The sequence below is a fragment of the Pseudophryne corroboree genome, chromosome 11 (genome assembly GCF_028390025.1).
Source record: "Pseudophryne corroboree isolate aPseCor3 chromosome 11, aPseCor3.hap2, whole genome shotgun sequence".
Lineage (NCBI taxonomy): Eukaryota > Metazoa > Chordata > Amphibia > Anura > Myobatrachidae > Pseudophryne > Pseudophryne corroboree.
In genome coordinates this window covers 285,355,520-285,377,273 of record NC_086454.1, presented here as the reverse complement: position 1 = coordinate 285,377,273, position 21,754 = coordinate 285,355,520, and the positions used below count along the sequence as shown (strand labels likewise).

Sequence of the window (21,754 nt, the reverse complement as noted above, 5' to 3'; positions counted from 1 at the left end):
ACCCTTGCTGAGTGGGTAGCGCCAGCTCTGGCGGGAAGGAATAGCAAATTACCTGTTTTTGATTTGGAACTTGGTTGGAGTTTGATTGGTGGTTGGTTTTAGGTGCACTCACCTTCGTTGACAGTTATACATCAGCTGAACCACCTTACCGTGGGCAGCGTCATCACCCGTACAGGTGGGTAGGCAAGATAGAAGGTTGAGTGGAGACCTTTGTGTTGTTAGTCAGTTTGGTTCATGGTTTTATAGAGTTGTGTATGTATTTTGGGTTAGGGCTGTTATAGCCGTACTTTCTTTGCCACCATTCTTTCATTTTAATTATTTTATACAGTCATTAAATTACACAGTCATTTAAATAAATACCTGACATTTTCTGCTAAATTCATGTCTCTGTGTCTTTATTTTAATTTATTAAAGTATTATGTTTGATTATGCTTGATGCGTACACAGGACAATCCTCAGCTGCTAGGAGGTTTATGGAATAATTCAATATGTAGATTGGTAAATACATTTCTAAATGAATAATTCTATTTAAAAAACCAAACAATTAATTCAAATATTTACATTATAAATTACATTTTATTTGCCTTCAAATTGTCTTTTTAAACAACTTAGGGGTAGAGTTATTAAAGCTTCTAAAACAGAAAAGTGGTGATGTTGCATATAGCAACCAATTAATCAGATTCTATCATTTTTTAGACTAGAGAAATAATAACTAGAATATGATTGGTTGCTATTGGCAACACCACCACTGTGTTAGATTTTTTAGTAAATTTACCCCTTTATCTGTTTGAATCAGAATAAACCTTTTTTTTTTTATTCCGTCACCAATTATCTAATATCAGAAATATTCCTATGTACTGAACTGAAAATCCACTCATCTGAAATCCTTTATGACTAATACTTCTATCCCTACCTTACACTTCTTTTGGCAGCATCAGGGTCTGTAGCCAAGACGTAGTCAATGTTTTTGAACTTGACATCCTCCTTAACCTTAAATAGATAGAATGGCTTGCTGAATTCAGGGGGCTCATCCACATCTAAGACATTAATGACAACTTCTGTGGTGCTTTTGGGCTTTTCCTGTTTTGCCACCCGCAGATCAATAGATGGGTCTGTAGCTTCAATATTCATTCGGAATACATTGTCCTTACTTTCAAAATTCAAAGGCTAAAATGAAAGACGTACATGTAAGAATAGGCAATAATCACAACAGATGATTTGCTTGCCTTATGAAAGTCTGAATTTTAATTGCAGCTAAGGAAAATTATAGCTTTTATTGCTTTCTATACGGCCCCAATACGCCCCTGCATACCTCCAATGTCAAGCATGCAATAACTGTTACCCCCTGTGGTATTCCACATCCTGAGTCCTGACCATAGTGATGTCAGCATGGTTTGTATTTTCTCAGAATATTTATGTGGCTTCCCCCTGGATGGTCTCTTTTCACTTCAATGGAAGAGAATTATCAAATAATAGAGATAGATAAAGAAAAGAAAGGTAAAGTACCATCAGCTCCTGACATTTTACAAACTGTATTGAAAAATGACAGTTGGGATCTAATTGGTTGGTACTTTATCTCTCTCCAAGCATTGATAAATCTTCCCCAGAGTTTTACTGGTACTATAATGGACGTTGTATATGTAAAGTTTTAACTGTGTAGTAGCACCTTTGTGGTCATATATTCATAATTGGGATACAATTGGCTACTCTCTCAAACTGCTCAAGACTTAATAAGATGTGTCCTCCACCCCCCCCCCACACCCCATCAAATAATCCACAAACCAGTATCATACAAAATATGATAAAAGTTCCAAGATCCACTAAAAGTTTATCGAATCAGATACTCTATATAAAGAGACAGAATCATTTTAGGGATTTATTTATTTATTTTTACCTTTTTTAAAATGAGGATCCCTTCATTTGTTTGTGCATTTGTCTTTATTTGAAACCATTCTTGAAACCGTTCTTTCAGGAAGATATATTTGGTGTTTCTGTTTTGTGGCTCATCGAGATCTTGTACTGAGATCTTTCCAACCACTTCCCCAACTCTCCGGTCCTCAGGGACATTGAAAGTGAAAAGCTCTGTGGGCAAAAGAAAAATTATATCCACACTGAAAATGAGTTATAATGAACAAAATAAGGGTCTGGTTCTGAGTCAGGCGCAGCAGTGTTCATGTGTACGTCTTTTGTCTTTCTTGCATCTGGTGCATCTGTGCGTTGTGCGTCTGTATGCTCAAGGACTAAAGATTCCCACTTTGAGCATCTTTAGATCTATCTAATACATCTTAAAACGCAACCATTGGTCGCACAATGGAAACTTGCACCAGCCCCATACTAGGTGCAGATTCTCTGTCACAGTATGGCATCCAATGTGAGTGATTGAGCGTCAGAATTTGCAACCACTTCAGTGACATGCCCGCAACACCCCCATAATACGCCCAAAAGAAAATACATCTTGTGCATCTGATCAGGCACCCCCCAGTCATCACCCAGGAATGCCCAATGCATTCCAATACATTTCTGATACCGTGCATCTCAATGGGTCAGACTCAGAATTAGGTCCTGAATATTTAATAAGGTGAAGATAAGCAAGGATGATGCCCTGATTTTAAATTGCTTTACGGGAACTTATTATTTGTTCTGCACCTTCTTTTTTGTCTATGGAATATGTTATTTAATAAAAAAAATGAAAAAAAATTATTTACTCCTTGTTATATGTAATCATAGATCAAAATTATTATATCTTACATTATTAATATCTTCAAATATGTAAAGGGACATTACAAAGAGTTATCAGAGGAATTGTTTATTAAAAGACTCTGTATAGGACACGAGGGCACTCGCTGAGAGAAAATTTTGCATGCAACATAGGAAAGGGTTCTTCACTGTTAGGGCAATAAGGATTTGGAATTCTGTGCCAGAGAAGGTGGTAATGGCGGACTCTGTAAATGCATTTAAAAACGGATTAGATACATTTAGGACAGAAACAGATATCCAAGGTTATAGCATTTAAAATATTGACATTAATAATCTAGGAGGAACAGGATTTATAGTTGTTAACTAGACATAAAACATTACTTCAGCAGGGACATTATAATGAACTCAGCTTAATACAGAATATAGGTTGAACCCGATGGGCATTTTGCCTCTTTTCAACCTTATTAACCATGTTACTATGTTAAAATTAGGGAAGGACTTTAAAAATATGGGGGGAAATGTATGAAGCAGTGAAAAAATAAACCAGTTGAGACTTTGCCCATAGCAACCAATCACCATCTACCTATCATTTTATAGACTGCACTTAATAAATGCTACATCAAAGTCGATTGGTTGCTATGGGCAGGGCCGCAACTGGGGAGTGGGCTGGTTGAGGGAGCTTTGAAACGGTCATAGACAAAAAGCGGAAAAACCCATGATGAGTAGGAAACATGTTGGCTTGAGACTGGGTTCTGTGCCTGCACCACTGGACTAATCAGCAGGACACAGGCATAGAGGGACCAGGATCTCCCAGCACAATAAAGTTTTTTCTGTCTCTTTTTGCGCTACTTCTACTTCAATAGATTGCAGAATTTCTACATTTCTGCCAAAGGTTCCTTCTCAGTGATTCCAGAGGTCCAGTGCTGCTCTCCACTCTGGGTAAGCATATTTAAGATTCACCGCTGTACTGTTGATGGTCTTCTGCCCATAAACATATTCCCATAAATAAGTGGTTCAGGGAGAGGGTCATTGACATCAGTCAAGCAAGCAGAAGAAGGAGGAAAGCAAGGCTGAACCATTGGTGCCTACATGGAGTCTTGTTGATCAGCGGAACACTGCATGCCAGCTTTATAAATCCTTGTGTGTCATCATAACTTAGTGAACTCCACCCAAATCTAAAGTGTAAGTTTTGGTTGGACTCGAAATATTCATAAAAAATGTGTCTGTTAAATAGTGCAAAATTTACCATCCATACATGGAATATGGTGCAGTTCTTTCTATCTATGAAAAAAGATGCCGGCACTTACTCACAGTTACAAAATGATGCAGAATTTACAGTTCCTTGAATACTCTGGATAAGTATTTTTATTAATTTCTGAAATAATTTATCTGCTTTATTCTGGTTTCTGGAACTAGTTATAAGAATTCCAAATTATGGAGTCTATGTAGTAACATTCCACTTAGCATGGAGATAAAGCTGCTCCTGCTTGCCCACTAAAGCAAAAGTTACTAAAAATAGCCCCGCCGAGGAGAGTGGGGATAATACACCCCTTTAGCAATAACAGCTGAGACCCCCTGCGCCCTGACAACACTGTGTATGTGACTCATCTCTCTCCTGGGGTAAAGCTGCTGCTGAGTAGGGATGGCCATCGACCATCAATGATTCAAAATCATCGATGGTCTGTGGCAGATGTCGAATACTTTAGCCATCGATGGTGGAGAACCACATGGCTTCCTGCCATCGATGGTAAAGACCAACCAATTAGTTGTTTTTTCCCCCATTACTATGTGTCAGGGCACAGAGTATAGCCCAGCTCCCTGACACTGCAAAGCCCCACCCCCAGTCACTGATTGGCCCACAACCCACTTCATATTAAAGCAGGGATAACCATTGATGGGTGAAACCATCAATGGCTCCCTAGCAGATAGTTTTATGCCATCGATGGTTGCAAAATGACATAGAGCTCTTCCTGCTCCTCCAGTGAGGAAAGGCAAGTAAAGCCAGTAAGAGGAAGCACAGCCAGCGCTGGAGAAGATATCTGATGGTAAGTGACCTCTCTTCTCAGTAACACCTGGGACACTTAACACTGATATAGGGTTGTGTCTATGTTCCCTTCATGATCAGGACCTGGAAGTGACAGCACAAGAGGGCAGTAGATAACTTCCGCCCTTACAGCACCTAAATGTTTTATCCATTCTCCGTTTGTTTGAGGTTATTTTGTTTTATCTATGCACCATTGGACGCTCGCCACGTTTCGCTCGCCACAGGTTACTATTCCAAATAGATTGTGACATGGACCCAGGGGCAAGTGCAGTGTGATATTGTAGCCTGCTATTAGCACTAATAGGCTGCAGAGAAAATCCCTGTAGTACATACTGAGCAGCAATAATTGTTGGTAATTGTTGGTTTTAACCAAAAAATGGTAAATTTCAACTATTTTTGTGACCTGGATTGTAATTTTGTTGTTCTTTTACAATGACAATAAAGAATATCTTATTGCTATACAGGGATTTTTCTACCTTTAGCGTTTTTCCCCTTTTAAACACATACTATGTACAGTACTTACTTTCTGTGAACATTGGAAAGTTATCATTGATATCATTTAAATGAATAGTGACTGTGACTGTGCTGGAGAATCCCCCATCGAGTCCCGGACTATCCTTGGCCTGCACAATGATTTCATAGCTTGCTTTTGTCTCTCGGTCTAGGTTGGACACTGCTGTAGAAATTGCTCCTAAAGGCGAGACAGAAAGAAACATGAAAAAGACATGTTAAACATTACTTTACTTCATGGAAAAGAGATTCCTTTCTATCTTTTTTTTTAAGCAAATGTACAGTACATCCAAGAACACAACATGTTTGCATGGCCAAAAAAGAGGGTGGTCTTATTACCATGTAGGACAGTAGAGAGCCTGGCTGGGAGCAGATACTTTTCAGGGGGCCTCCATGGAAATACTGTGTATGTGATGGTACCTGAACGTAAGGCGACCCATATACACTAGAATCATACTTGCAATGGCCGAGAGGCTCACGAAAATCGGGTGACCCTCCCGGAAGAGCAAGTAAGTCTCCCGATTCTTCTGTCCCCCCCCCCCCTGCCCGGACGCACACTTTGATAGTAAAGTGGGTGGTCCGGGCAGTCGATGACGCGATTCTTGTTGAATCGCGTCATCATAGCCACGCCCCCAGCTATATAATGCCAGTAATATCGGCATTACCGAGTGGGGGCGTGGCTTAAATGTTATGCCGATGTAACTCTGCCCCCTCCCTGCTTCCTTCCCGCCTCCACCCCGCCCCATTCTGCCACCACCCTGCCTCCTCTTCTCGTCATTGTCCTGCCCCGCCCCCCTGCTGAGCCGAGCTGGCTGCTCTCTCCCGGAGAGAGCAGTCAGGAAGTAGGTAAGTATGACTAGAATAACGTATATAGGGGGTCATTCCGACCTGATTGCATGCTGCCGTTTTTGCATAATTTGTAACAGTACTAAAGAAGTACAGACGAAGAACTATGCAATTGCCCTTCTACAGAAAAAAACAGATAATGATGAGTATACCTTCATTTGTACAATCACACTGCAAAGACCTAATTGCATTTTTTTTAATTATATGTAAGTTCTGCCTCCACCTGATCTTTTCCAATGAGATACTGCAGCTAGTCTCCAATATGTCTGCATCGTGACCCTGGGCTCCTGCCCCTGCTGACCATCCCTAGTTACACCACTGCCTCAGAGCATCTGGGGTGACATGTTTCTCTCCAAAGACTGTCAAACATAGGGGCCTATTTCAGAAACATTTTTCAGCTCGAATTTAGGTAACAGAGGTATTTAATAAAAGTTTTATACAGGAGACATAGCAGATATTTCCTGTGTTAAACAAAGTACAGCTGAAAGCCACCATCTATATATGTAATGGCCTGCTTACTGCAGGCAACGGCAGATTCCCAGTGAGTCTGCCCGATGTTCTAACATACAGATGTAGCCACGCTCATCGTAGTTTTGCCAAGGCACAGTTGCACTTTTTTCGCAGCATCTTAATCACACCCTCGGCCATTCAGTTTACATCGGAGCGACAAAAGATGCAACCCGGTGTGGCCAGGTGCAGGTGTGTCTAGACGACAAAACCAGGTTGGAGTTATCAGCCCCCTTCCCTATAACACTCCGCAGCCCAGCACACAGCAGAGTGAGCAGCAGCAGTCTTCTCTCCCTGCACAATGTGCTAATTACCAGGGCCCTCACCAGCAGGTTATCTTAACATATAGGCAAACTGGACAGCTGCCCAGGGCCCCACAATTCTAGCGGCATTCAAGCAGGGATGGGCTGGTGCCTCCGGAGCTTCTTGGGAGGCAGGTAGAGAATGCTGTCCAGCTTCCCTGATTCAGAGCATCTAGGCAGCATTCTCTAGCCTCACCAGGCAAAACGCGCATCCCTTATGGATAGTCCAGGCCCTATGTACAGGACCTGACTCTACACTGGCAGCCGGGTAAGTATTATACTTCTCATTTGAATGTGTATCTCAACGTGTATATTTGTGTCAAAGTAATGCCAGGGTGTGCCTTTACAACACACCCATAGTGATCCGCTTGAATTAACAACATTTACTCTCCATCTTTCTTTTGAATTCATTCAAAACTATAAAAAAAAATTGGGTAAATTGTTCCTTCAGCATGTGTACCTGACCCATACATTCATCTCTATTTCTGAGGCACTATCAGTGGGTGCGCTGGTCAACTACCAACAGGGTTGCCAGTGTGAACTGCCGCACAATAGCAGACCCCTCTATCTTTCTTTACTCCCTCACCCCTGGCCCATCCCTTCACACTCTCATCCTCTCGTTCACTGTCTGTAAGGACACACGGGAGGACAGTAGAAGTGGGGGTGGTCCATATGAGTCTTTGCCTTCCCTGTATACATCTACTCCAGGGACAGATACACAATTAGTAACTACAAACTGCTGTGTGTTCCACATTTATTGGACAACTGTAACACATCCCCAACATCTGCATAGACAAACACTGATATTATATAATCAATATTTTTAGAGATTGCTTTTCTTTGTCTACAGTATATGCATATATATTGACTAATAGTAATAACTGTTGTTCTAAGTTTATATTTTCGCCTTAAACACAAGCATCTTTGATATTTTGTTTAATGTTTTTCTTTCAAGAAATATAGCCATGTATAATACGTGATTAACAGGACAAACCCACTGTCCAAGAATTGAGAATCACCAGTAACATTGGAGGACATCTGTATAATTTTCTGAAGTATACAGTATATATTGGTAATGGTATATGTCTTTTCATTGCTCTTTAAATACAGCATTTTTACCTGTACTGGCACATTACAACCAGCACCATATGCTATTCAATTCTTTCCTTATTGTACCAATCCATTGGATTCCTAATTGCTTTTTGAATACAGCATTTATGCTATTATCGACTCATTGAAATTAATCACTACATGCTTTTTTTCTGCTTTTTTCTGTAAATGTCATTATTCTATGTGAACCCAAGAGACGACATAAAAAAATCTCTTTATAATGCATACCAATAAAATATAATGAATTTTGAAAATTCTAAATAAAAGAGTGCCCCAGCAAAAAAGAGTTTTCTTCTCTGTCCCCTATTATCAGCATTCTCTATCTACCTCCTGGCCTGCAGCCAGACATTGAATGTCTGCCAGCATGCTGATTGGTGAATGGCTGGAGCTATCCACCAATCAGAGTGCTAACAACCATTCACTTATGGAAGCATGTGAAGAGATGGAGTGGGATTACAGGAGGGGTAATACAATGCCCCTACAATGCCCCTATTTACCAGACCCCTGCAGTAAGTAGAATCCCCCCACCACATCAGGTTATAGGACACATAGCTATTATCACAATCTGATCATAACAACCACATATTTACTCACCAGTCTTTTCATTGATTCTGAAGATTTGTTGCCCTTGAATAATTGTGTATGTTACAATGGCATGTCCAGCTACAGTTGGGTCATCTGCATCCACTGCTGTGACCAGAGTCACTAAGGTACCTGCAGTCATAATATGACATAAGTAACCATATACAGTAAGTAGTACCAGTATATTCTCTCATCCAAACAATGAGGTTGCTATATAGTTATAGACATACAAATATTGGGGCTGATTCTCAGTTGGTTGCAAAACAAAAAAAGCAAGGAAGTTGCCCTCCAACCGGACCCTCCAGCTGGAGGGCCTTGGCAGGGGCTTGGGTCCTACTGCTCCCCATTCTCTATTGCAGACAGTGGGCACTCCGAGCTCGCAGAGAGAACTGACTGCTGCTGCAGCAGTTTCTCTTCCCAGCCCAGCACACGGCAAACGCTGCAGTGTGCTGGGCTGGGGACAGAGGCAGAAGCAGTCAGTCTTCTCTTTCCTGCGATCAAACCAGCCCCACCACCTGCAGCTTCCGCCCACTGGATCCTTCACCGGCACCCCCTTGTGCGGCGCCAGCAGGATGCACAGAACTTTTCATTTTGCTGATTTTCTGAGGAGTTGGTATGGCCCTCTCCCATTACTGGGGCCTAGCAGAGCTGTCGGCGCCCCTGCTTAGAATCGGCCACATATAATTAAAGACACAGAGAATAAAAATCTCAAATGGTTTTGAATTTACATACAATTCCCCATCCTTATGTGGGGTGGTGGAGTTATCGGCAGACTCTATAGGAGAGCTATCCTTTGTGATTTTCATTTTCAATTCCAGGTACATACCAGCGTTATTAATGCTGGCATGTACCTGATAAGTGGTGACTTGTACCGCATCTATCATGCGATGCCTAGTACATCCCACCCTTAATCAGGAAAAATACCAATCATCAATTAATATCCTGATCCTGTGAAATTATTGTAAGATTTATTCGATACGTACCATGAGAAGACATCTCTGAGACTGAGGCATTATATGACTCTTGTGTAAAGATAGGTGCGTTGTCATTAATGTCAATGAGTCTTATGACAAAGACCCCAGGACGCTCCAAAGTTTTATTGGTCTTCCTGTCTACGAACAGTGCTGTGAGCTCATACTGTGACTTCTTCTCGCGGTCCAGTCTTTCAAAGCCGTAGATGTCACCAGTGTTCTCTTCCACTTTGAAAATACTATTAGCATACTCTCCCTGAAGTGCATATCTGCTATTAGGTATGGCATTACTGGTTTTGAGCTGTATAAAAATATAACTAGAGTGAGTAAAAATCAGTTTCATCTGGCAGTATGACATTGTAGTTATTATGCACATGTAAAATAACTTATTAGTCAATCATAATCTCAATATCCATTGGAAATTATGCAATATTTCTTTATTTATTAGAAAAAATAGATAAGCTCCTGTTATGTAACTTCATGCTTTAGATGGCAGTGTATGTGTTATCACAATAATACACGTGGTGGTTGCGTATTATATGTTTATGTAATATGTTTACAGCTAAAAATATAGTAGGTAAAATGGTGTCAAAATGGAACTTCGAGAAGTTCACAACCATTGGAGATACTCTCATTACAATTCCTATTCCCTGACCATCTAGCAGTCAGGACCTCATAATTATCTTAAGTAAGATTGTTGTGGATCATCAAGAAGGACCATTGGTGTCTGCAGCATAAGACAACCTTTAGGTTTACAACGAACATAATGGAACAAAGAAATAATTTACCATTTGTGATTGTACAGCCATGACTCCAGCTTTAGATTATTGTGAATGCTATATGGGGGGAACTAATGCCAATATTTAGCAAGCCTTGGAGAGTGATAAATTGCACGGTGATAAAGTACGAACCAATCAGCTCCTAAGGGCGGGATTCAAATCTTTTATCGCCCCCGATCTCCCGTATAAAGTGACGGGAGATCGCGGGGCGATATTCTAATGATCCCCATTTTCACGCTGATCACGCCCACAAGAGCCGGGTTTAGCCGCGTAAAGCAGCTAAACCCGACTAAAGACATGGGCGCGATCGTGAAAAGTCCCGTTTGGGCATCCAAACGGGTCACTTTTCACGCATTTCAGCTCGCCACCCCTGGTGGTGGTGAGCTGAAATGCTGATATCGCGACCATCGGCACTAACATTTGAATACTGCCGGCGGGCGCGATGGGGGCGGGAGGGGGCAGAAAAGATTTGAATCCCACCCTTGATGTCATGTTACAGGCTGTGTTTGAAAAATGACAGTTAGGAGCTGATAGGTTGGTACTTTATCACCCTGCAATTTATCACTCTCCAAGGCTTAATAAATCTGGGCCTAATTATGGTGACAGGTTCTCCTCAGATGCATTAGCTCATTAGGGTTATATTTCTGCGGACCACTTTATTATTTGAGTCCGCATGACTACAATTTGTGGTGAGAAGGTCTTTAATGAGCTGAATTTATTCCTTAACTGTCATACAGTAGTTACTAAAGAAGGGAGATTCTGGTAATAAATGCCTGTAATCCTGTCTGCATATTATACAGTTGGTTGGCTAACAAAAAGTCAAACGACCACATAAAGGGCACTGCTAGCCACTTTTACATGAGCCTGGGACCTTACACATGTGCCTGGAGAAGTCAATCACCAACATGTTTTCCATTTTTATTTATCATAACTTATTGGAAAGAATCTTTATTGCTCTGGGTGTTAATTTAATCTATTTCATGAATCTTACAGTGACTCCTAGTTGGGGTAATCTACTAACAGCAAAGTAAAACATCTTGTGCAAAACAATCATATATTTACTTATGTTTAATTGCCACTTGATAGACAGCTAATTACCACGCAGTTGCTCTTGTACATTTATTATAAAACCCACTATTTGTATTACAGTTTATCTTACTGTGCCAAATACAGCTCAGGTCACAGGAAGACCGTACATGAGATCTGCCAGGCCCGCTCACTTGTTGGAGTAGCACCATCATAGGGAGGACACGTATAACCAGGAAGTGATGACTCCTTTACCAGATGCAATTCTAGCTTACCTTTCCTATGTAAAATGGGAGCTTTGTTTGCTCCTCATGAACTGACATCTCATTCCATACCCAGTCCCTCTTCACTCGGCTGTGGTGCTCGATGTGATGTCTGCCCTGGTGTCTTTTTTCCTTAGTACATAGGACCAGAGGCCCAGAAACATATGTACTAACCAGCAGATGAAGCCACAGAAACTTCATCATTGCTGGCTGTCCAGCAGTCTGTAAATAAGAGCAAGTCATTATCTATTTGGACGACAAACAGGAATTAAATGAAGTTACATAGGAATATCACTGTACAAACTGCCGACTGGTTCAATTTTTTGAATTGAACCAATAATATTGAGAATGACGCCTGCCAGTGCACACGTAAACATTAACATTTCTGATTTTGTTATCATATAGGCTGAAGAAATATTCAACTCACTCTGAGCTTGGTACACCTTGGGCTCATGAGGCTCTTTGATGTGACTAACTTCTTGTAAACAGAGGGATTCAGTATGATATCCCGGCATGGTTGCCTATCTTGCTGCACCCTCCTCCGGAAGGAGGCAGCGTGACAGGCTAATGGGAGCGTAGCAGCGGCGAGGTGGGCTGTCCGGGGGTGTGGCCAGCATTGAAGGTGGGCAGTCCATGGGTGTGGCATCATGAATGCATCATCGTGGCCCTGCCATCGCTATACAGTGCAGAGAAAACAGGCACTGTAGAGCGGGGGGCGGACCTACGATGACGCGATTCAGTGCAAATTGCGTCATCATATCCCCTCGGTCTGCCCACCCCATTCGGGCTGCCCTCTGCTGTGGGTGGCCCGAGGCAGGGTGTGTGGGGCTGCTGTGGAAAGTGGGAGACTATCTAGAGATAAGGGCGCACAGGCTGAAGTATAGGTAAGTATTGTTTAGGTTAGAGGCCCCCAGAGAAATACATTAATTTGGTTTCACTTTAAAGTCAACACAAAAAATGGGGGGTGCTACCACGGACACAAAGACTATAGTCATATGATTCAAAGAAGAGAGGAAAATGTCCAAAATGTGGTGCACAAAAAATACATAGTAGCTAAAATATAACTTTTATTAGTTTTCCAAATAAAAAATATGAGTAAAAAGCGAAAAATTTATTTAAAAGTGAAAGTGTAGAGGTGTCAGAAAGAATGAAAATGTGTATTAAAAAATCGCTATATGTGAAAGGACTCCATGAAATATCTGAAAAAATTCACGAGATAGAAGGAGAGCAAAAGATCTGTGCCCAATGTATTAATATAACGTAATATAACATCCAATCTTGGGTACAGTGTGATCTCCAGTAAATATATCAATCGTCAGCAACCTAACGCGGCGTTTCTGACGAAGCTAAATAGCGAAACGCCGCGTTAGGTTGCTGAAGCTTATGTGAAAATAATGGACTCTATATTTACTTTAACTTTTTTTTCAATCATGTTGTAATACTGTGAATATCAATCATATGTGAATGCACCTAGAGTGACCCACAGTTTAGATATTCTTAGTGCTTGACTGCCCCACAGTGGTAGTAATAGATAGCGTTGAAGAGACACTGTAAAAATTATATATGCATTTCCCAGAATCCTCAACACTCAAAGTATAGAAATAGTGAGATTATATATGCTACCATATCCCAAGATTTCGCAATCCAATATCAAGATAAGGGGGTTTGCATAGTACACTCCCTTGAAACAAAGAAACTTCATCTATAAGGAGTATTTATACAGTTACTATATCCCAATACTTCTCTCCCTCAGTGTATTAGTTTAACCTGAGATTTGGGAGCTACCTATTATTCCCCATCTCAGTGGTACAAAGATAGATATAACATCACGTTGAATGGGAGATTTTTCTACTCATATCACCACTTATGTGAGATAGGAGGGATTTTTGGAGCCCTATAAGTGGATTGGTCCACAATTAACACATCTAAACAAACATCTGTGCATGTATTTGGATATGTTCACAAGAGGCTTGGTAGTGGGCACTAGCACCTATTAATGTATTTTTCACATAGAATATATATGTTCAACCAACTAGTCTAACTGTGAGGCCTCGAGCTCGAGGTGCGTGACACATTTTTTGAGGACATTGGGAATTCCACCCATTAGGGCATCATTTAAGAAACAAGATTATATGTAAAATAAACCCATAAAGTCCCATAGATTTAATATTGATTGATATATTTACTGGAGATCACACTGTACCCAAGATTGGATGTTATATTACGTTATATTAATACATTGGGCACAGATCTTTTGCTCTCCTTCTATCTCGTGAATTTTTTCAGAAAAAATATTTCATGGAGTCCTTTCACATATAGCGATTTTTTAATACACATTTTCATTCTTTCTGACACCTCTACACTTTCACTTTTAAATAAATTTTTCGCTTTTTACTCATATTTTTTATTTGGAAAACTAATAAAAGTTATATTTTAGCTACTATGTATTTTTTGTGCACCACATTTTGGACATTTTCCTCTCTTCTTTGAATCATATGACGAAAGTGGGAGACTAGCCCACCTTTCCAGGGAGCCAGGAGAGCCACCCAATTTACGGGAGCCTCCCAGCCATTCCGGCAGGTTAGGCAAGTATGTATCCCAGCCAGGGTTGGACTGGCCCACAGGGGTACAAGGGAAACCACCGGTGGGCCCTACTGCCTGGGGCCCACCCCCTCCTCTAGGGATCAGGATCCAGACTGTGCTGTTACTAATCTAGTACATTATCATGCATGCACTACAGTATTTACTGTATTTATTTATCTAGGGGGCCAACACTTGCAAAATGGTTAGGAAAACATATGTGGCAGCTGAGCATACCCCCTCTAGAGACTAGCCAAACCCCCAAACATGGGCCCCTACCACTGTATTCACCCGGTGGGCCCTACATGCCCCAGTCCGATCCCAGCTGTCGGGATCCCGGGGTTCAGGAGACCGATGCTGGGATCCCGACATCCAGAATACTTGTGGTGAGCGCAGCATGTTCCCTTGCGAGCTCGCTGCACTCACTGCGCTTCGGGCACAGTGGCGACCCCATGGGTGGTGGCATGGACCACCACCCGAGTAGGGATTCTGGGAGGTGGTCTTTATTCTGACCGCCAGTATTTCACCGGGAGTTGGGATTGTGGCATTGGTATCCTGACCGCTCGGATCCCGGCAGCCAGGAACTTGATTGCCTCCCAAATGGAAAGGCAACATTCTCATACAGTAACAAGAGATTTAATCAGGCTATATTCAAGAAAGTCAAACAGGTTCTACCACATTCTAATAAATTCAACTGCATTCAAATCACTTCACATACTCTATATAGAGTTTTCTAAATTCATTTTAAAGAAATGTTAAACACTTTTTTTTTTAATTAGGAAAATTCATTTAAATAATGAAAATGTGAAAAACACAAATTTTAAAATGAACAGTGTAATAGAACAATGCACCTCACATGCAAACCTAGAACACAAACAGCAAGACTTGTATGCAAACAGTGCGCCTGATTCAGCTCCGGATGCTCTGGCAATTCACTGTTTAGTTGGGCACGCACTGGAGCCACAGTACACATATGCAGCGATGGTCCTGTGGCTCCGGTCGCAGTGTTGAGTTAGCTGCAGCCTGATTGACAGGTTGGTGGTGTTTGGGGAAAGATGGGGCGTGGCTTTAAAAACTAAGGTGTGTCACGTTTTCAGGGTGTTCTGAAGCCAGCGGCTGTGTTCTTGAACACAGATTCACTGTTCTTGGCAGGTTAGTTCTGGTGGACATTCTGAGCAACCTTATCGCAGCGAAGCACCTAGCCGAATGCGTGGTGAGCAAACGTGGTACACAAATTGGGGTCACATGTAGTTTAACCAAGAAAATGAGACACAAAAACAAAAATAGTGTTAACCTTTTCTGTCGACCTATTGACCTTGTCGACCTTTTGACCCTGTCAATCTATTGCATGTCGACCCAACAGGTTGACCTATTGGCTGCCAACCTAATTCTGGTCGATCCAATGATCCCCCCCCCAGAGGGAAATTTAACAAAGGTTGACTTTGGTCTGGCATGTGACTTGTGAGGCATTCTACTGCGAATTATAGCTCATTCAAATGTGACTTATGAAGTGACATCCCATGTGAAAGCCGCAAAATCACCACAAATCGCACATGCCAAAAAGCGACAACATACACCATCGGGAGACAAAGATACAAGTGAAAAAGCTTAGGGTTTATTCACAATTCCTACTTCAAAAATGCGAAAATGTTCATGGCCATGTAACTGGGTGAATAGAATTGAATTTAAAACCAGTCAAGATTTTTGAGCATCTCTATTGGTGAGGTGACTAGTAATCCAGGCCAAAAAATGTCTGCAGCCACTGTGTGTTAATTAAGTGTACTTTTTAATGTCAGAAATTTTGCAATTGCTGGTGGTCCCAGACAATACTGACATAAATATACCTGACAACCCAGTGAAACAAATTGTCTTTCAAATTCTGGACGAACAATACACAATTTACCAAATTGCCTCCTCTACTTTGAAACAATGCGTAGGAATACAGTATGTATATTGTATAGTAGGTTGTTTTGATGGAAACCCCATAACAGGGAGAGAACCAGCTCATACTGCACTAAATGCATGGTTCTTTCTTATAGCATCAACAGGCTGTAAAAATTATTGCATGGGAACATTTTACCTCATGATGGACATGGCATATGCGGTTTATAATAGGCCTATGCTAGATAAAGATTTTGTTTTTTTGCAGAGTTGTTTTTAGCATAGAAGCCAAAGGGGCCTATTCATCATGACATACGTAATTGTCAATAGAGAAAATCATGTTTGGAACTCAACATGAGTTCAAAGAACCTTTTGGAGGCATTCATCATGCCTCATTAACTAAAGTGTCACTTCCGAAAAGCTGCTTTTTCATATTTTCAGAAGTGTGATACTTTTGCCCCTACAACTGTGGTGTTTGCAGGATTTCATCTGCACTGCGCATGCGCATATAACATTTTCCCGGCCCAGTGTGATATATATCAGTGTGATATATGCCGGGGAGAGACCAGTCTGTGTTCTACACACAAAGCTGTAGCCCCCTCCTGCCAAACCCGGTGCCGCTGTCTGTAATCTCTCCCTGCAAGAACCTGCATGCCGTAGCTGTCTGTAAACCCCCCGCCACCACAACCCCCACTCAGTGTTGCAGCCACTGTTGCCGTAGCACAGGGCACAGGACCCTGGGGGCAGCGCAATTTTTGGCCCTCTGCACCTGCATATGGCCTGGAATTTCACCCTGCAGATAGTAGCGCTACTGCAGAGCTGCCCTGTGTGTCCAAGGTACCCTACAAAGAGGTACCCTACAGCCTGCGGAGCAGCCTGGAGCATCCTTAAGATTTTCCACGCAGAGCTCTACTTCCCACAGCTGGCCCCGCCCTCTAAACCCATGACATCATGATGCCACACCTAGTGGGCAGGGCTGGCACAGGTCGCACTTCTTCCCTGTCAGAGGATAAAGCTTTGGAAAGTGTAAGTTTCCTGAGCTTGTGCCCAACAGCTAGCGTCAGGGTCGGACTGGCCCACAGGGGTACCAGGGAAACCACCGGTAGGCCCCACTGTCTGAGGGCCCACTCCTTCCTCTAGGGATCAGGTTCTAGACTGTGCACTTGTATTATACATGGTAGATATGTTGCATTACATTGCACTAAACTATTGTGTATTTCAAGCCTCTGTGGAGGCTGGCCACACCCCTAAGTATGGGCCCCTATAACTGCATTCCCCCGGTGGGCCCTTCATGCCCCAGTCCGACACTGGCTAGCGTCATTAAACTGGGTTGCTATTGTAACCTGTGGGTTACTTTTTTGCTACACTAACTTACAGTAATTCTCTCTTGTGCATGCGCCAGCTGAGGGCCACACATGTGTATTTCAAACACCAGGCCAGAAGCCAGGATGTAAAGGCATTGCCAGAACAGCTGGTTATCGCGTAGCATCACATTCATATTGCCATGTTTGATACATCTTCCCTCTTAAGGAAATTATGATGGGTACGGTATATGTTTTAATTATGGCGTGAGCGCGCATAGATCATTGATTTATCTCTGGGATATGAGACGCCAGAGCACCTTATTTACAAAAATAACGATGAAATAATTATGACATTTTTGTTGAAAGACATTTAATTCACAGCTCCCGGTGGAGGCTATTAGGTTGAATAAAGCCAACTCAATCACATGAAACCCATCTTCATAAAAGTAAAGTATTGGCTTCTAGATCTTTCTATGCAAGGTTAATGGAAGGTTAAGCATACACTAATATCGAGTGGTTATTGCAGTCAATGGAAGCAATTGTCGGCTGCAGACACTAAGATTTTATTAGTCTATGCGTTTATTATATTGCTATGGGCTGACGGTAACTAGTAAATTAATAAATGTGCCATTTTGAGGTGAAAATTGGGAATTTTCCATTTAGAAAATATATATATATTGGAACCGGGGAGGATATTTGTGCTTTAATGACTGAATTTTCTTGGTTCTCAGGATTTCCTCATTGTATTTGCTTTACCTCATATTTTATAGAGAATAAAGAGACTATTTGGAGAATTTATTAAATGTGGCAGTAATCCATATCTTTTTCTCGCTGACAATATTTATATTATGTGGTTTCTCATCACACTGCTGAGCTTTTATTATTTAATTCCTGAGAAACTGGCCTAGGAAAAATGTTCTTGTAATTTCTCTGGAGCTTTAAAACACGACATTAAAATAGAGGTAAAATTACTATTATTAATATCACGGAGAGTAAAGAAACTGCCGCGCCGGTTGTGGATTATCCATTTTTTATTTTTTATGACAGTGGTTTTTACAGTTGATACACTTAAATAGCTATATAGCATGAATATCAAATTTATATTAATATAACCTTAAGACAGGAAAACGTGCAGTTCGCTAGTGTTACTATTTCTAGCATTGATCTGTGGCTAGTGAACAGCGATTGTTTTAAGTGACTTAGCCGTCTACAGGTCATCCCATTTCCTAGCATGTACTGTAAATAAAATAAGATGATAATAATAATAATAATATAATAATAATAATAATAATAATAACAATATCATCCCCAATATCTGCACAACATACAGTGTTGCCTGATAAATTAATTACTTTTCCCTTTATAGCTGTCTACACGGTTGGACTGGCCCACAGGGATACAGGGGAAACCACTGGTGGGCCCCACGACCAGGGGGCCCACCTCCTCCTCTATGGATCAGGTTCCAGACTGTGCACTTAAATTGTAGCTGGCCACACCCCTAAGCATGTCCTCTGCCACTGCATTCCCCCGGTGGGCCCTCCCTGCCCCAGTCCGACACTGGTTGTGTACTACCCCTTTTCCACTTAATTCTAGGGTCTGAACCGAGATTTGGAACACAGTTCCAAACCACGCCAGACCCAGATCCCTTTTCACCGCAGCACCTTTCCGGTTTATTCCTGGATCGGCGCTGTTCACACAGCACATGGGTGCAGTGCCGTCTTACTACAGAACTAAGGGGTCTGTTTATTAAAGGGCAAAAGGCCATATCCCAGGAAAGTACAGTAAGCATAAGAAAGTCTATTTAATAATTATTGCAGCGATACATGTACAGTAGCAGTGCTTGTCTACTCATCACCATCTCAGGATGGAAATAACAGAACTAAATAAATGCAAAACATTTTATTATTAAAATAAAGCATTTTTTATACATTTAATTAATAGGGTTGTGGATGGTTTGGAAGTGATAGTGGGATTTCATGTGACTTGTTCATGAAAATAGCTGCTTGCATCCACATTTCCACAAAAATAAGAGGTGACTGATTTTCTTGGGGAAGTTACTAAACCAGATTGTATCTGTATATCAATGAATGCACTAGGAGCACAAATAGGCATATTTATGCAAATTGCCCCCGATTTGGTCTTTGAAAATTCCCTTTGCTTGTGCCCCCTAAGAGGCCAATACAGAAATGCATACAAGTCGAACACAATTTACGCATGCTTTGAAATAAATGTGAATATTCACCCCCCATATGCAGAGTTTTGAGTATATATGCAACTGCACTGCCCCTATTCATTCTCTTGTAGAAATAGCCATCACCACTGGTTGATTTTACTTATGGGCTGCAGCCCCCCCCCCCCCCCCCACCCCCCCCTCCAGGTAAAAATCCGCCACCCAGCTCAGTGTCAGTGAAGCCAAATGCAGTCCGTGACTTCGTTGGCTTCACTGTGACTGGCAGTGGTTCCTACTGGAAGTCCTATCTGTCAGTCACAGACACACAAGGCAGTCCCACTGGGAGGTGTTTCTTCCCTCCAGGACTGCCAGACCAGGCTGCGATATGCAGAGAGCTGGCTTCTTGTAGGAAGCCACTTCCTGCCTTTCATGCAGCTCAATCTGGCTTCTATGGACTGCGGTGCATGTGCAGTCACACCACGATGTCTGTGCCTGTGCCGGTCCCATCACCTGCCAGATCAATTGCGCAGGTGCCTGGACCCTAGGATCCATGTCTCCTATCCTATCTGGGATGGGGGTAGCGGCAGCACCCCACTTAAAGTAAGTAGGAGCTGCCGCTGGCAACCACCATTGCCCCAGCCTGATACGTCTGAACTCAGACGGACTCCTGTGCATGTGCAACTCAGCAAGTACACACCCTCGACATGCCTTCACACAACTTAGTCTACATGCGAGATCCCTCTCACAGTCCAGTTATGTTCATTCAGCTGCAAGTGGAGATGCGGCTGAAATGCATCTGGCTGTAGGTGCGTGCACTCAGTTACAGAGCACGCGCAGTGTGAAAAATTGTAAGATACATCCACAACTGGTTGAGTTTATATAGTTTCACATGAAAATTGAAATACCTTGCCTCCTCTTTTGCGTCCACACCAGCATCTATGATCAACGGTATGCAGGTACTCTTACCTCACTGGCATCAACTGCCAGTGAGTCCTGGCTAGCAATTGTTTGGCAGCGTGTGGAGTGACAGTTGGTGTGGCTTCCCTATTTGAATTTTGGACTGTGCTGCAGCCCCACCTCTGGAACCGCCACTCCTACCTGCCAGCACAGCTCTTCCAATAAGATCCATCCTGTACGAAGAGAAGACATCAGGGAGTCCTATTGTGCTTTCGTGGCCCTCAGTTTACGCATGTGCAATAGTCAGGGGGATGAAGATGGATCCTTTGGAGCCTTTTCCATGGATTTTTTGTGTAAAGAGCCTATAGGCTTCTATAGGCAATGCGATCTATACATGACGTTACCTATCATGCAGAAGATTTTGCTTTCTGGAGCTTGCTGCATACGGGCACATTGCAGCCCCATAGAATTTAATGGGGCTTGATATGCCACTGGTCCACAGCTAGTACCTCTGCTGTGAACCATTTTTAATACATATGGCGATCCATATGTATTGCGGTAAACCTCTGAAAACTGAAGTTTTCTGAGATTTTATCGCATTTTTAACTTAGCATCCCACCTCCTGAGAGAAGCTGGCATTCACAAACTTCGTATAAACCCCAATTATCATGGATGCATTGATGGACCTTCTCGAAGACAGGAGTAGTAAATCTCTACTTTGGAAGACAGGAAAGTCGGGCTACATAAATGCTGCAATGTAATGAAACAATATAGATCAGGAGACAAGAGATGAATGGTTGCAAACATACGCTGTGTAGCCTTGCCTTCTGCAGGCTTAAATCTGATTTTGCTTCTTAAGAACAAATGGTTTGTCAACTTTAGGTTTATTTAATTAATTGTCTGATTCATGAGTCTATGGACTGGTGACATTTACAGATTGAAGGCTCCAAATTGGTTTGATCTGAAAGGCATGATACTACAGCCGCTTTATTGTAAGCATTTATTCTACCAAAAAAAATGTTTTAACCATAGCCACCGTCCTGAATAAACAATCAGTCAATGGTATACAGCTTCCATCTGATCAAAGATAACTCCTGTGATATTCAATGAATGGCTTCAATAGGTAGCCCTATTGCATGCCGGAGCAGGTGGATTTTAAGAAGACTGTTATAAACTGCATGCTTTGCACTACAATATATGTGTGATTTGTGTATTTTAAAACCTCATTTTGGTTGCGATTTTGCACAAACCAGAGTTTAATTAATAACACAATGTAACAAATTGT

General features: G+C 41.9%; 1 protein-coding gene across 1 annotated transcript in view; it reads right to left on the bottom strand.

The window, feature by feature from the left end:
• CDH5 (cadherin 5) overlaps positions 1-21,754 on the bottom strand; it is a 122,857-nt gene that overhangs the window by 33,344 nt on the left and 67,759 nt on the right. Inside the window, exons 2-7 of the mRNA XM_063945401.1 lie at positions 11,650-11,859; positions 9,582-9,870; positions 8,611-8,730; positions 5,265-5,432; positions 1,895-2,082; positions 914-1,167 (exon numbers count right to left, since the gene is read on the bottom strand). Of these exons, the coding sequence (XP_063801471.1) occupies positions 914-1,167; positions 1,895-2,082; positions 5,265-5,432; positions 8,611-8,730; positions 9,582-9,870; positions 11,650-11,841 (1,211 nt within the window). The 5' untranslated portion in view covers positions 11,842-11,859. The remainder of the gene's footprint in view (positions 1-913; positions 1,168-1,894; positions 2,083-5,264; positions 5,433-8,610; positions 8,731-9,581; positions 9,871-11,649; positions 11,860-21,754) is intronic.